This window comes from Chiloscyllium plagiosum, chromosome 4, assembly GCF_004010195.1.
Source record: "Chiloscyllium plagiosum isolate BGI_BamShark_2017 chromosome 4, ASM401019v2, whole genome shotgun sequence".
Taxonomy (NCBI): Eukaryota; Metazoa; Chordata; class Chondrichthyes; order Orectolobiformes; family Hemiscylliidae; genus Chiloscyllium; species Chiloscyllium plagiosum.
Window position 1 is genome coordinate 106,637,146 of NC_057713.1, and position 17,047 is coordinate 106,654,192.

The 17,047-nt window shown below is 37.8% G+C and overlaps 1 protein-coding gene across 15 annotated transcripts in view; it reads right to left on the bottom strand.

Annotated features, from left to right (window-relative positions):
• Window positions 1-17,047, bottom strand: part of LOC122549297 (cAMP-regulated phosphoprotein 21-like) — a 361,656-nt gene that overhangs the window by 50,884 nt on the left and 293,725 nt on the right. For all 15 annotated transcript variants that reach the window (XM_043688843.1, XM_043688844.1, XM_043688846.1 and 12 more), the window contains 4 exons: window positions 12,533-12,760; window positions 9,829-10,007; window positions 8,822-8,917; window positions 7,453-7,701 (listed from right to left, as the gene is read on the bottom strand). In XM_043688843.1, coding sequence (XP_043544778.1) covers window positions 7,453-7,701; window positions 8,822-8,917; window positions 9,829-10,007; window positions 12,533-12,760 — 752 coding nt within the window. The remainder of the gene's footprint in view (window positions 1-7,452; window positions 7,702-8,821; window positions 8,918-9,828; window positions 10,008-12,532; window positions 12,761-17,047) is intronic.

The following is a 17,047-nucleotide window of genomic DNA, read 5'->3' on the forward strand; positions in this document are numbered from 1 at the left end:
TTTTCACGCAGAGGGTGGTACGTGTATGGAATGAGCTGCCAGAGGATGTGATAGAGGCTGGTACAATTGCAACATTTAAGAGGCATTTGGATGGGTATATGAATAGGAAGGGTTTGGAGGGATATGGGCCGGGTGCTGGCTGGTGGGACTAGATTGGGTTGGGATATCTGGTCGGCATGGATGGGTTGGAATGAAGGGACTGTTTCCATGTTGTACATCTCTATGGCTCTATGATTCTATGAAAGCCAAGTTGAAGATTATTCAATCAGCCATAATCTCATTGAACAGCTGAGCAGATTTGATGGACTGAATAGCCTACCTTTGATCCTACCTTTTATGGTCTTCCAGTAACTCAACAATAGCCTGCATTTAAAGGGGGAAGGGATTGGACAAAGTCATGAAACGTAGGCCAAACCATGGCAAAATTCCCTGGATGACAAAGAGAAACGGATTAAGATGAAAAAGAAAAAGTGTGCTCTTGACATACAGCCAAGAACCTGGATGAAATCGAAGATCCTAAGGTGATTTTAAAAGGCAAATAAAAGAAGCAATGTGTGTGTATGAAAAGAGACGACAAGTTTTCATAAAAAGCAAACACATGACCTTTTATAGATCTATAAGTAAAAAAGGAATGGGAGTGTTTTCTGACCAAAAAAGGAATTTCCATATGCAGGAACAGGGCATGACTGAGGTGTTATATGTAGACTTTGCAAAGTCTTTATCAAGGAATAAAACATTACTCAGGACTTGGTAAAACAGGAGGCAATTCAGACACAGTAAGGATTTCAAATTTATAAAATGATGATGTTGGGTAGGCTGTTTGTAGCATTGTAAAAACACTACGAACAGGTGAGATATACCCAATATACAGGGAAGCGAGATTCAATCATGCAGAGACACTGACCATAACTTTCCAGCCTTTCTTAGCTTCAGGTGGTACCAGAGGACTAAGGAATTGCAAGTGTTACAATCTTGTTAAAAAAAAGTGTAAAATCCCAGCAAGTACAGACCAGATACTTTAACCACAGTGATGAGGGAGCTTTCAGAAACCATTAATCAGGACAGAATTAATAGTCAGTTGTGAAATGTGGGTTTTTTAAGAAAAGCCTGTATGATGGATTTGTTGAAAGCAAATCTTGATTAACTAAATTGATTGAGATTGTTGATGTGATGTGCTTGAGATTCCAAAAAGCATTTGATAAATTGCTGCACAAAAGATCTATAAGAAAAGTTCATGGCATAAATGGATCAGTACCAACATGGATACAAAATTGTTTGAGTGGGAAGAAAACAAAGTAGTGGTTATTGGATGTTTCTGGAGCAGAAAAAGATTTATGGGGTAGATTCTCAGGAGGCAGTGTTAGGCCCCTGCTCTTCCTGAAATATATTAGTGGCCTAGACCTCAGTATTGCAGAGGACAGCTTCAAAATTTGCAGTAATCAAAAGACAGAAGTGCAATAATGTGAACTGACGAGGAGGATGTAAAATTTTAAAATGAAATAGATAAGTTGTCGAATTGACAGACAATTGGCAGATTAAATGTAATGCAGAGAAATGGTGAAGTGATTCATTTTTAGTAGGAAGAACACAGACTGAAAATGGCTCAGATCTTCTGCAATGTGGTAACCATCATCAGATTGCAGCACTAATCCACCACACTAGATGTTCTGCATATCTTGCCAGATCTTCTGAGTCTAGCTGTATTCCTCAGAGAGCACAACTGTAAAGCTACAGCTGCCAAAAGGCAAGCTTAAGTATCCAGTGTTAACATTAGTGAATGGGTGAGTGGTTGAATGAGAAAATGGGCAAAGATGGGTGAGGTGTCAGGTGGTTAGGTCTAGTCAGGGTGGAAGCTTAATGGAGGGTGGGGGTTAACATGGTCAGGTCAGGAAGGGTAAGTCAGGGAGGATTGGTCAAGGGGGTAAAGGAAGGGTAAGAAGGATTTTTGGGCTTGGTTTGGTGTTATGAGAGATTAGAGAGTCAGTTCTGTTTCCATTCAGGAATTAGACTCTGTTTTAAGGGATATAGCATTTCCCAGATAAAAGTGTCCAGATAAGAAGCGTTTGAAGTTCGAGACTTCTGTGGAGGATTCCAGGGAGCAAGGAAATTGTCCACCAAAAGTTCAAAACTTCTCATAGAAGTTAGTGTATCAGGACATCACCAGAGTCCTGACATACACCTTGAGCACAGTACCAGACAATCCAGGAGATCCCACTAATATAAAATAATGGATAGAGTTTTAAAGAGCTACAGGAACACTGGGATCTGTGTCTACACTTCAATAAATCATTGAAGGTGGAAGGTCAGGTTGAGTGAGAGAATAATAAAGCATATAGTATCCTAGTCTTTAAATAGGGATAGAGCACACTATCAAGGAAATTATAATAACTTGCATAGAACATGGGTCTAGCCTCAACTGCAGTACTGCTTCAATTGAGGGGACATACTGAGGTGGAGGCCCATGCAGAAAAGTTTCATGAGAATGGTCCCAGGTACAATGAACTTCAGTTGTGTAGATTGGAGAGGCTGGGACCGTTTTGTTTCGAGAAAAACATGAGAGGAAATTTGATACAGGTACTCAAACCATGGGAAATATAGACAAAGTAGATAGTAAAGACAATAGTTATCATTTGTGGAAGTATAGAGAGTGAGAGGGCACAGATTTAAGATAATTGGCTAAAGTAGCAATGCCTCATGAGGAAATACTCATTCACAAATTGAGTAGTTAGGATCTGGAATTCTAGATCTGGAATTTTTCCTCATAACCTGAGAGTTATAGGGAAGCAGGATTACAGTTACTCGATTCATGGTTATGGGAGAGAGACAGATGAAACAGACAGACAGACAGACAATGTATTGTTTTTAATCACCTAAACTAATTTTTCTTCTAAACGACCAAGACTGAACACCTACCAATTTTTTTTTTTATGATCGAGTTTTGATCAATAGTAATGATTACATATCATAATTTTAAAATCTTACTTCATCTTGAATATACCAGCCCTAACATTTTCAACTGCTATTAGTGTGGAATTAATGATCAAAGGTAAATTCATGTCAAGGCTCTCATTTTAACAACAAGGACTACAACTGGGTGGCCTGTAGAATAGCATGGCATGCATGACAGTAACTTCCAGATTTTTGAATTTAATTGAGTGTGTGCACGTCCAGGAGCTGCTGTCAGATTTCCAGCATGATAACTGTCATTCATATTGCAAATGTCAGACCAAAGAAAAAGTACTCAGTAAAAACATTGTCCATTGCTTCTAGAAACGAACGTAAATATTCTGCTATTTCACCAGCTCACTTCATCTGTATCTGTTTGTAGATCAGAACGACGATTGACAGGAACTTTACTCATTGACACCAGGTTTTATGTATTTGTTTCAGAGTAATGAAGGCAACTGGTACATGAACAATCTTCCATAACAGCACACTGTGGATTTCAATTGTTAGCATTCATAAATCAAGAGACATGTGTAACTCTGGTAATGTAAAATTATAATGCATTTCAATTATTAACTGTACACATGTCAAGCATATGTTCTGAAGAAGGGTTACTGGACCAGAAATAACTGCTGTCTCTCCACAGATGCTGCCAGACCCGAGTTTCTCTAGCAATTTCTATTTTGTTTGTAAATATCAAGTTGTTCTTGTGATATACATTGTGGGATGTTTAGCTGGCAACATGACACAAACCGAAGTATAAATGAAATGCTAATTTGTTACTGAGAAGTATTATGACTGACACGACAATACTTAAACACTGGCTGGAATCTTGGAACTTCAGCTTTGGAGGAGTGGTGGGTCAGTTTTCATGTTGGGAATTTGATGAAATAATTAGTGAGTCTTGCTGTTTTTGTCTCCAAGAACCCATTTTTGGTTTTCTCTGACCAACCATGGAGGGTGGACAGGATGACTTACCTAATTAAGGAAGGAAGAATCTCTACTTTAAAAGACCCAGAGAGAAGACACAATGCAGCAATGATTATAGCATATAATCCAATGGGAAGAAGCAAAAATGGCCATGGTTCATCCTTGGAGGTGACGATTGAAGGAAACATTGGGGAAAACAAAGGATCCCTCTGCCCTGAGGATGCCAGCCAGCCTTATCAAGCAAGAGTAGCTGCAATCTGCTGAGGCTGTCAACACTCAAACTGCTGTCCAGTATCACAAAATGTTCCATGACCTTATGAGATCCAGCAAGGTGAATATCCAGCATTGCTAAAGGAAGGTGGTGGGAGAGTAGTAATGTCACTGGATTAGTAATCCATGCTAACATCAGGGGACATAGGTTCAAACCCCACTATTACTAATGACAAAAATTGAATCTACCTTAAATTCTGACCAACGAATTCCAATGTTACCACTTGATATATAAAAAGGTTTGTCCTCACATTATTTCTGACTTTCTTTTAACCAAAGTATCCTTTGGTTCTTGACCCATTTTCCATGAGGAACAGCTTCTTCCTATTTACTCTGACGATTTTGAATGCCTCTGTCAAATCTCCATTTAACTTTCTCTTCACTAAGGACAACTTTTATCACTAACCTGGTAAACAATTAAAAGATTTCTTACTGGTGAAGGCAAATGGCCATTACTTGCTGTTTCTCCCTGGGGAATGCTTTCTTTATATTATAATTAGAAATCTTATCAGCAAAAACATATCCAGTAGCAGTTTACTTAAATTCATCATTGCTTCACTAAATTGGTAGATGAGATACACATCTTCCATTTTACAAACGTGTAGTGTAATTGAAACTATTTACTTTGTTAACTATAAAAATCCAAATGTGTTTGAGCTATTTGGAAATTTACCTAAATGTGAGACTGATCATACATTTGTTTCAGGATGCAAATTATGGGGCTGGGGTGTTGGTAATTATTTTAATCATACTGTCCAGATATTTTATGACACATCTCCAGGACACATGATTCAGAGTTTTTACAGCATGAAAAGAGCCTATTCAACCCTTTATCTCTGTGCCAGTCATCTAATATCCATCAGGTTTAACCCCATTTTCTAACACTTAGCCCATAGCTTTGCATGCTATGTTTCAAGTGTTCATCTAAAAATTCTTAAATATCCTGAGGTTTCCTGTCTCTCCCATCTGCAAAACAATATGTTCCAGATATCCACAACCCTCTGTGTGAAAAGAGTTTTCCTCAAGTTCCCTTTCAAGCTCCTTGTCTTAAAATGAATTCCTTAGTGTCTCATCAAGGGAACAGGTTGATCACAGGAGTTCAAGGTTATAGTCTAATCAAACCGCTTCCGAAAATCCAAGTACACCTCACCCACTGCTTCCCCTTTATCTTATCCTTCTTACTACCTCCTCAAAGAATTCTAACAAAGTTATCAGGCATGATTTCCCCTCCATGAAGCTATGCTGGCTCTATATGATCATATTATATATTTCTAAATATTATTACATCCCTTATGGTTTAGAATCTAACTTCCTACCAATATCAGATGTTAAGTTAGCTGGCCTATAATAACCTGTTATTTTGATTCCTTCAATTTTTGAATGAGGCTGTACTTTAAAATTTTTCAAATCCTTTAAGACTTTTTCAGACCCCAAGGATTCCTGGAAGATTGCTATCAGTGCATCAACCATCTCTGTACTTTTACTTTAATATAATAGAATGCAGCCCATTATGTTCAAGGTCTTTATCCCATTAGTTTCTCTAGTATTTTTTCTCCAGTGATAGTTATTATACTCATTTCTCGCCTGCCCTTTCTTCTCGATTATTTAGTAATTTTGGAATGCTATTCATGTTTTCAACTGCGAAGACTGATGCAATGCATTTAATCAACTTCTCTTCTAGTTCCTGGTTTGATATTATTATTTCCCAGCCTCATGTTCTACAATGCCTAAGTTCACTTTGTTGTCTCTTCTTTTTTATTTATTTATTTAAAGAACCTTTTGCTATCCATTTTGATATTACTTGCAAATTCACTCCCAATGTCTATTTTCTCTCTATCATTTATCTGGTCACTGAAGTAACTATACAGAGGCCAGTATCCCATCACCCTTTATTTACATCTGCACAATATACTGGTTGTAACCAGCCAGCTGAGAGTCAGTCCCTGAAGAGAGGAGACCCTGAACCTCCTCTTTGTCTCTTTAAACCAGGGCTCCCTGATTGGCCCAGGTTAACAATCCCAATCAGAGATCTCATAGTCAATAAGATCCACCCGATTCTAAACACTACAGTCATCTTCTTTTGGTTTTTAAACCGTCCCGATTTCCTGGCTTACCATGAATCTTTGTCACATTGTTTGTTTTTCCCCTTCAGTTTGAGACTATACTTAACTTACTTGGGTCAAGATGTGGAAGAAAGGTTTTAAAGTCACATGGCTATGGGGAGAAGAGAGACTTTGGGCTTTATAGTAAGCTAAGAACAGTGCATGGGAAAAATTTTGTGCAGCTTTCAAAGCAAAACTGGACTTTTTTGGGGCATGTTATTATTAGATTTGTGTGATCCACTTGCATCTGCCAATAACATAGGGATAAACAGACATTCTCCCACTGAATTGGATTCAGATATGGACAAGACCTGAATTAATAATAGATTAAAATTGTGATAAATATATGAATGAGGAAAGCAATTTGGCTCACATGAAATCGTCCATCCAGTGGAACTCTAAAGTAACTCAGTTCCTTTCCTTAAATTATTCATGAGAATTTCTGCCTCTTATTCTATTTGGATGCACATTCCACATATTCAATTCCTCCCCAAGATCCACAATGATGTGAACCTTATGCTAGCTTCTTTGTTGCTATTATTCTATTTTAAAACAGGCAAAATTATAATCAAGGAGCTTTGACTCTGATTGGTCAGCATATTACCCTGAGAATCAATGAGTGAATGCCTCTCTCACATTTTGTTGCACCAAAATAGGTGCATTGCATGCAGATGTTCTTTCTATCCACAAAGAACAGGGTTCTATGTATTGTTATACATAGCATCTAGTATACACAAGTGTACTACATTGCAAGCTTGACTGACATTCCTAAACTGGTTGTCGCACACTTGGGATTATCCATCAAATAGGTTGACAAACTGCAGTTTCACACAAACATTGGACACTGCATTGGGAATTTTGCAAGTATGGCTGGTTGGATACACAACCCTTCAATTGGCATTTTTGTGAATTGTCTAATGAATGCAAGCCAAAACACTGAGAAAATGTCTTTTTTTTCCATTATACTACTTTCTGAAAACTGAATAAAATATTATTTAAAGGAAAATGAAACAGTTGTGACATGTTGGAGTTTGATCAGACTCTCTACTACAAATGGAAATTTTATAAATGGTGATTTCATTATATCTACATTTGGTTAACATTTGGAATCAGATAAGCTATTTGGAATTGCATCGCATTTGGGAGATAGCACTCCTTTGCTATCATTTAAGTAGGTTTGTCCAGTCCCATTTAATTTGCATACCTGTGCAGGTGGCTGTTGTACATATCCTTGTGGTGGCTGTAGCACTTGCTGAGATATGGGCTGTCCGGATCCCGTAAAACCTCCAGGGGGAAGCTGTTGACTTGGTGATGCCATGACGTAGCTAGTTTGTTGGGGTGGCTGAGGCAAGATTGGCGTCGGATAAACAGAACCAGATGGCTGCTCAGGCGCATCTCCTGACGATTGTCGACTTAAACTTATCTGGTTAAACTGGGAAGCCAGGTCTTCACGCTATAGTGCAGACATAAAAAACAAAAATTGGGCTTACTGAAAAATACATCTGAGTGTAATAATGAAGGAAAAACTTTGATGACAAATTGTATTACATGCCACATGAGCATCACCACAAAGGCACCACAAGACTGAAAACACATTCATAGTAAACCATGCACTGTTTGGCTCCATGTCAAGATTACAATGAAAAAACTTTTTGAATTTAGTAACAAACTTTTAAGCCTCAATGTGTCTTGACTTGAAGGTTATACAAACTCATCCATTTGTGTTTGCTGAATAATTTATAAAGGGGCCTAAATGTTTTGTTCTTCTTTAACCCTGGATCAGGAAGGTCACTTTCAAAACCCTTAGCACTGCCTCAGCTGCAACTAACTAGGTTGGTGCAGAATTTTAATTCTGTATAAATAATCTTGCATCAGATAAACCTACAAAGTTGGATCTTGGCTTTGTATAATTGTGTAAAGCAAGTGATCACAGATCAGCAGCTGAGTTTCATTCCGAATGAAGTCAATGGAAGTATAGATTGGGAGCGATTTAAAATGTGCTATTCTTTTCCAATGCCTCTTTTTACACTATTGTAGCAAGTTAAAATTTATGTCTTAGAGCAATATGGGAAGTGCATGTCTAATTTCTAAACCCAATGTTAAGTTCACTTCATTGAAGAATTTTTTTATATAGTTGATAAGCATACGAGGAAAAAGAGCAGGTTCTTCTTTTTGTATTTAGTTGCTTAAAAATTAAAATTCCACAACTGTCCAATTTTGGGCATCACAATAGCATAATGTGGAATGATTCTCTGAAAATAGCTGTGTAAGAATTGTGAAAAAAAAAGTAAAATATGGACATGTATATTTTGTAAGTGAACCCCATTGTAAATATCACTTTTCTGCATCAGAACATGGAGTCAAACAAGTTTCTCACTCACAGTATACAAATATTTCAGCAAGTAATACAGATTTACCCTCAGCCATGAACTGCCAACTATAGTTAATGCAGTGAACAATCACCACTGAAAGTGAAGCAAAGCACACAAAAACATACTGCAGTTATGTTCATACACATGTTGCAAATGTTAGAATTACTGTCTGAAAGGGATAGAATGAAACTGAGTAAGTACCACAGGAAACTGCTGCGTCGGTGAAACTGGCAGGAGATGCTGAGGAGGGTAAGAAACCGTTGGATACTGGACAGACTGGGAAGAAGGCTGCATAGCCTGCACAGGTTGAGAAGAGATTTAAGCACCAGTGTCAGACGTTGGAGATACAATTCAGTGATACACAAAGAACAGAAAATCAAAGGAAACAACAAAAAAGCAAATGCCAGTATTAGGATATTAAAAATAATTGCTCTTTGAATTGATTAATCTCTATTATTATATGTGCCACATATTCCAATAACCATAAAACATTCAGGTCACTATTCAATGACAGGGCAAAACTACAGATTGATTTAAAGCAAGACACCTAATGACATTAATGAAGAAACCAAATCCTCAATCAACGTATTTAAGTGATCTTTGAAATTGGCTCAGATGGAGTGCGTAGTGCCCTGAACCATCACTAACAATTAATTAAATGTGATCCTGGTGTGCTTAAGAGATCTGAGGCAGACATTCAGCTCGAGGGCAATAGCACAAAACAGAAGCAATTGATCTGCTACCTGGACCGGTCTAGAATGCCCTACAGTCCCTTCCGGAATTCTCTCTGTGGAATATGCCCATTGTGGGGGCACCAGGAATACGGTGAGCAGCTCAAGAGCAGCAAAAGAAGGAAGAGGAAGAGAAGGACGAAATTAAGCAGTTGGAATCAACACAGCCACTGTCAGACTGGGCTATGCACACTTGTCTCATTGGACTTAGTTGTAAACAACTATCATTTAAATTGGCAGGTAACACAAAGCTGACATGCTGCCCCCATGACAACAGACGAGTGTGGGTTAATCAGGCATTGCAATTTTTGCCTCTGTTTTCCTCCCCAACTGATATTATCCCAGTGATTCTCACCACACCATTATTCTGCACATGAAATCCCTGCCAAGCTAAGCAACCTGGTGTTTGGGAGGGGCAGGGTGCAGCAGTGAATGTTGAGGGGTTGGTTTAGTTGGTATATGTAGTGTCTGACTCACCTGTGGCACCAGATGACTGGGTAGCTGCTGCTGCTGTTGCTGCTGCTGCTGCTGTTGTGGCTGTGGCTGTGATGCAGACTGCTGCTGAGCCTGCCCAGGAAGCTGACTTCTTAGCGATTGTGGGCCACCAGGAGGGTTGTAAATGGCAGGTGTGCCATCAGGATTCACAAAGGGTTGACCTGCAAAAGGCCACAATGAAGCCAAAAAATCTATCATAGACATTTATCTAATTTCAATCTTTTCTTTGAAACAGCCTACAACAAAATATATGCAAATTTAGGTGCAAAAAAAATTTAACATTACATGTGTATGTACTTGGCTGCAAAATTGATACGGGAAGAGGTAGTCCCACAGAAAGTAATCTCCTTTCCCTTTCCTCTGACCACCCCTGTGTGAAGCCCAGTCTGTTACCTGAGACTCCTGTTAATCATAAGCCTCTCATGGGTGCATTACTGGCAGCAGGAAGACCCAATGCTGGCCAGTAAAGCACCTGATGGGCATTCACTTCTGATGGGCCTTTCCGAGCAGGGATATTACCAGGCTACCATCGGTTATTCAATTGGCAGTTCATAGCCCAGTGCCAACATTAAATTGTACCCGGTTTCGAACAGAAGACGACAAGACAAAGGATCACACATTTAAATTTAATTATTTAAAAAAATCCAAATAATCGATATTAGGATATGCCCCGATCTCATAATGGACAGCTATAATTGAAGGGTATAGACGTAGTGCCAGTGTTTTAATGTCAATTTCTGATCTTTGAGTGCAGTTCTTCACTGTACATTTAGAATCCTGTACTCATTCAAAATGTGGCACACCATCTTACTCAATTTTTAAACTTCTAGTTGGTTTCAGTGCTGACATAATTGTCTACATTGTTACTTTCTCATTTTTTTTGTGTTGCAACATATTTCTGACAGCCTTTCCTCTCCTGTAGCCCCACCAAAATGTGTCTGAAAAGCAGTTACTTCTATTGTGAAATTATATTGTGAGAGATAATGAGAAGATTAAATCTACAATGTGCACACATTTACAAACAGCAAGATTTATTCGGAGTGGTCGCAGACTTCACAAACAGCTGTGACTCAACAACCTTAATCCCAGGAAGGTACCTGACAGTCTCAAAGTGCCCTGTCCTTTACTTACCTGCCATTATAGCCTGCTACTTCTTTCAAGTTAGAAGGCCGACCAGCCCTCCACCTGAGAAAGTTAGTTAGCTGCTCTTAATTAGGCAGTAAACTGGTGGGGGGCTTTGGTGGCGCAGTGGTAGCATCCCTAACTCTTGACTAGGAGACTGTGGTTCAAGTCACACCTTCTCCTGAGGTGTGTAATAACATCTTTGAACAGGTTGATTAGGAAAATAGGTTAAAAATAATTAGTCCCAGCAAGCTTGTCCTCAGATGGTCATTTGGTCACCCCAGGGAAAAGCACTATGCATGACCACGTCCTATATGTTGTGAGTTTTTGAGCCTTTCAGCCTGACAGTAGCATTCAGCTATCCAGAAGGAAATTCCTGCCCGTACATACTATCTTCTTTTATATAATACTTCGATGTTTTCATATTGCTAAATTGGAAAATGTCTGGAAACTAGGTGGATAGAACTGGTTCTCTGCAATGGGGTAATACTGGCTAATGGAGGAAGGTGTAAATCCAGCCCTTGATTGTGAGACTCACATTGTGAATCACAATATGACTGGTTTACATGGGAAGCTTCTATTACGAATATGCATACAGAAAGCAGTAATTGGTGATCCTGAAATGATTCAATTGTGACATCAGTAGACAGGTTTTATGAGCAAGAGAAGTTCACGAATAGAAGACTTTAATATATTCTGGATCACTTTAATATATTCTGGATCACTGAGGATTGTTCAGGAATTGATGTTGACAGCTCTAAGGGCAGTTGAAAAGAATCACATTTTCTACAAGCTTGGATCTCTTTCCAGGCATTGACAGCAAGATTCCATCTTTATTTTTATGTTTTAACTGTCAAGAAGTAATGAGTGAAAGAAAAGAATTGTGATGAATGCTGACTGATCTCTGCCTACTTCTGCAATTACATTGATAATCAATCATCACTTCTGTGAGACATACACTACCAAATATGGCTGAGTGGGTGTACTTAAATAAAGCAGTCACTATGACTTGATAGCGTAGGCCAGAATGAAGCAGGGCATAACTCAATCTGTATTTCGCAGTAACCCAGCATTACTTCAGATTTCAAATGTCAAAGAACATTTAAGTAGGCAAAGGAGGAACTTATTTAAATAATGGACCAGTTGGTGGCTAGTTTTAACTGTTTTGTTATAGAATCTTCTTTGGATTGTTTTCTTTGTTTGGGAGATTAGAGCCTTTGAGCTCTGTGGGTGTTGGGTTTTAGCTGTAGTATGTCATTCTCCTTTCCCATCCAATCAAAAGATGCATATAAGGTCAGAGACTTTGCAAAAAACATGACTCTAATACAATACATATCAGGGAGCACCCATAACTATCATTTTACCACTGAGAACCAAATAGTGTATGTTTAATATATACATTTGCACATGCTTAAAACATATTTTGTTTTAAAGAAATAGGCTTTTATCAGTTAATAAGCATATCATTATTCTTTACATATTTATGGAAAAAGATAACTATGGATGTTCTCTGATATTGCTTGGATTTTTATTTGCCTTTAAATGTAGTAATGGTTGCACTAACCTGTATGTGGGTTTAACAGAATACTGCCAGGTGGTATACCTGTCGCTTCCAAAGGAAGCAAAATGTAGCTGGTGTTGTTAGGTGTCACCTGTCCACCCATTCCACCATCTGGGTAGGAGACTGATCCTGTAGAGCTGACTGGTGCTGGGACGACAGTTGCACTCTGTATTGGCTGATGGTTCCGTGACAATGAACCTGAGGAGCCTGCACTACTGGAAGACTCGGAACCTGGAAAATGCAAAACAATTGTCAAAATATCCTTATTGGAAATAAAACCTGCTGTGCATATATTAATTGCCTCCTCACAAATGGCAAATGATCCCAAAACTGAATGACAGATCCTCTCTCTCTCTCGTACATGCTTCAGGTCACCTTTCATTCCTAAGGACAGAGCAAGCCATTTAACCCTTCGGATCATGAGTGGTCTGCAGCCTTATTTCATGCTCCACTTTGACATAAATCTTTGAAAACTTTGGATGACAAAAAAACAATCTGAATTTTAGAAATAACAATGGATATTTGTAAACAAGACTTCCCAACTTTTATACCATCTTTTGTGTAGAAAGATTTCACAATTTTACTCCAGTCAGTAATTTTTAGACCATGCCTGATAATCCTAGAACTCCCAACTAACAGTGTAATTTCTCTTGGTTTACTCTTATCTATGTCCTTAATATCTTGGGAAACTTGAATCAAGATATTTTAACCTCCTAAAATACACAGAATTATACTTTGTGTTATCACTCCTCAGAATTCAACCCTGGATGTTCATATAGCTCATAAATCTAGACTAAACTCCCTCAGATGACAAAATATACTTATTCAGGTGCAGTTACCAGGAATGCTTATGGTGCTCCAAGTATGGTCTAACCAGCATCTTTTTTTGAACTGGAAGCCAGACCTTTACTTACTTGCATTCTATTCCTCAAAATATAAAGGACAACATTCCATTGGCTGTTTGATTTATATATATATATATATATATATATATATAGTTATTCACAACATTTCATAACCTATATACCTAGATTCCCAAGTCTCTTTGGACTTTCACTGTTTCTATCATTTCTTCATTTAGAACGTATTATTGTGCATCATTTTAACTCCAAAGGAGGAGATCACATAATTGTCTACATTGACAACTATTTGCCTCAAATGTTTTTCATATTTATTTAATTTACTAATATCTTGATATATATGCTATGCTTCCATCTGCCATTCAGCCACTTTTCTAACCAGAGTAATAATTTGCCTTCAATTCCTTGAGATTCATCTTTAGCTACCAATCTGTGACAAAAGATTCTATCATCTGGCTTTTGGGTGTTCATATCAACCATATCCACAGACACTATTTCAGCCACCTCTTCAAAACAAAAAAATCAAGTTAGGTATAATTTACCCTTTAAAAATCAATTCTGGCTTTCTCCTGAAAGTTTTCAAGATGTTCAATAACCTTTTCCTGAATGATAAACTACAGATATTTTCTGACAGCTGACTATTTCTGACAGTTAGGCTATAATTTTCTGGTTTTCTTTTGTCACTTTTCTTAAATAGTGGAAAGACAAGCCAACTTTCAATCTAAAGAATGGTTGCCAAATCGATTGTACTTTGTCTGCAATGTTCCTACCTATTTCTGGAGTACTGTGTGCAGTTCTGGTCACCTTATTATAGAAAACTGGAGAGATTTCAGAAAAAATTTGCCTAGATGTTGCTGGGAATGGGGGATTTGAGCTATAAGAATAGGTTTGATAGGCTGGGACTTTTTTCACCGGAGTGTAGGAGATTGAGTGGTGACCTCACAGAGGTTTATAAAGTCATAAGGGGCATAGATAAGGTGAATAGCAAAGGTCTTTTCCTTATGGCGGTGGAGTTCAAAACTAGTGGGCATATTTTTAAGGTAGAAGGAGAAATATTTAAAAAGGTCATGAGGGGCAACTTTTTTTTTGCACACAGTGATTCATGTGTGGAATGAACTACCAGAGAAAGTGGTGGATGTAAGTATAATTACAAAGTTTAAAATACATTTATATAGGTGTGATTTGGAGGGATGTGGGACAAATGCAGGCAGGTGGTACTAGTTTAGTTTGGGAACATGGTCAGAGTGGACTAGTTGGACGGAAGGATCTGTTTCCATGCTGTATGACTCTATGACTCCATGACTCTACTCATTTTAAAATCCTAACTCAGGAGTCATTTGGTCCGTCATAGCAGTCACTCTTTACTTTCATTAATTACCTTTTTTTCCTTATATTAATTTCAGTCCATCTCTGTCCCTGATTAAATATTTGTTTTCTTGGGATGTTTCATATCTTGACTTCTTCCCCGAACGCAAATATTGATACGAGGTAATTATTTGTATATTTGCCATTTCCTTATTTTCATTTATAATATCACCACCATTAGTTCTTTCTACTAACATTTTACAAGTTTCTGTGCCCATTTGGATATCCCTTACAAATCACTATTCATTCTGCTTTTTTAAATAGTTTTTGCTTTCCATTTTGTAGCCGATTGTTGTTCTTTGCACCTTTCTCATGTACCAGATATGACCCTGTTTTTCTGTTCATTTTTTTGCTGGTTCTTTTTGTTTTTTGTGGCCTTACAGTCATCCACAGCTGATTTATTTTTCCAAATAAAGCTCCAGAAACGTAGGAGTTTAAATTGATTCTGGATCACATAATTTTGATTTTTGAATCCCTCCCGTTGATCTATCTTTTTACCCATTAACACATTTACTCAGTTAGCTCTGGATGGTCAGTCTCACTGATTTGAAGCCTTACCTAAATCTAAAATCTTGGTAGATGGCTTTATGTTTTTCTCTTCTGTACAGTATAAATAATATATAATTACAAAGGATACATAGCAAAAAAAAACAATACACGCTGGTGTTCATGTTCCACTTGAGTTTCCTTGAGTTTCCTCCCATCTTTTTCCACTTAAGTCGTCCATCAAAATCAACTAATGTCCCTCCTATGTCTATTTAGTTTTCCCTTTCACGCTTTGCTTTGGCTGAAGAAGTTTCTTCTGAATTCCCTGTTGGATTTTGAGGCAACTAACTTATTTTGATTGTTCTAGTTAAGCTCTTCCCTAACAAGGTATTGTCTTTGTTATCCCTCTGCCAAGAAGTTCCATACTTTTCACAAACATCTATTAGGTCACCCCTCAGTCTTCTTTTCTTCAAGAGAAAAGAGACATAGCCTGTCATTCCTTTCCTGGTATGTGTATCTATGTATTTCTGGTATCATTCTTGTAAATCTTTTCTGGGTCTTCTCCATTGCCTCCATATCCTTTTTATATTACAGTGACCATAAGAGTGTGTACAAGGCTAAGTGTAACCGGCAAAAGTTTGACGTAGTTTAGCACACTTTACTTTCAATTCTATCTCTATAAAAATAAAACTCACTGCTTGGTTTGCTTTTCTTTTTGTGGCCTTGCTAACCTGCACAGTTTTTAGAGTTTGCTGTACTTGTGCTCGGGAATCCCTTTACTCCTCTGCTTGACCTAGGTGTCCAAATATTTCAAAGATTAAGTGACCTTCCTATTTTTCCTAACCATATGTTCTACCTCACATTTATCCATGTTTCATTTATTTCAGTTATTTCCCCATTTTGCAAGTTTATTAATGCCTTGGAACTTGTGACACTCATCATGCATCACAATACATAAATGGTCTTGCAGCGTTAGCCTCTTTAGTAAACTTAACTAAGTACTCTTTACTCAATACATATAGCATAGTTTCTTATTGTCCCTTAGACATATTTTCAAAATAGATCTACAATTTCTGTAGTCTCTATTGTGCCACAAATTCAAACACATTAATAAATTTACAAAATGGGGAAATAACTGAAATAAAAGAAAATTAACATGGATAAATGTGAGGTAGTATACATTATTAGGAAGAAAAAGTCTATTCTAATGTAGTCAAGAAATTCTCTATCTTTCTGAAACAGGTTAAAATTTGTGTTTGGTTCTTTATGAAAGGTAAATCCTCCCATGAAACTCATGAGTCTTTATTACACACTCAACTAAATCAGCATTTATATACCTGGATATTTATTCTACCTCCCATTGTAGACTTCTTTTCTATTTCTTATTTATAACTATAAAGTCGCAATTATCTGCTTATCTCTCATTATATCCTCTCGTACTTTCTTTTATTTATCATGAAGCACAAAAAACATATCTCCCCTCTATCATTTTCTTAGCTTTCTTGTATAATTTATAACTTCATACATGTGACTTCTGACCACCTTGTAGCCATGTCCCGCCTCAGGCGACTGACTGTGTGGAGTTTGCACATTCTCCCCGTGTCTGCGTGGGTTTCCTCCGGGTGCTCCGGTTTCCTCCCACAATCCAAAGATGTGCAGGTCAGGTGAATTGACCATGTTAAATTGCCCGTAGTGTTAGGTAATGGGTAAATATAGGGGTATGGGTGGGTTGCGCTTCGGCAGATCGGTGTGGACTTGTTGGGCCGAAGGGCCTGTTTCCACACTGTAATGTAATCTAATCTAATCT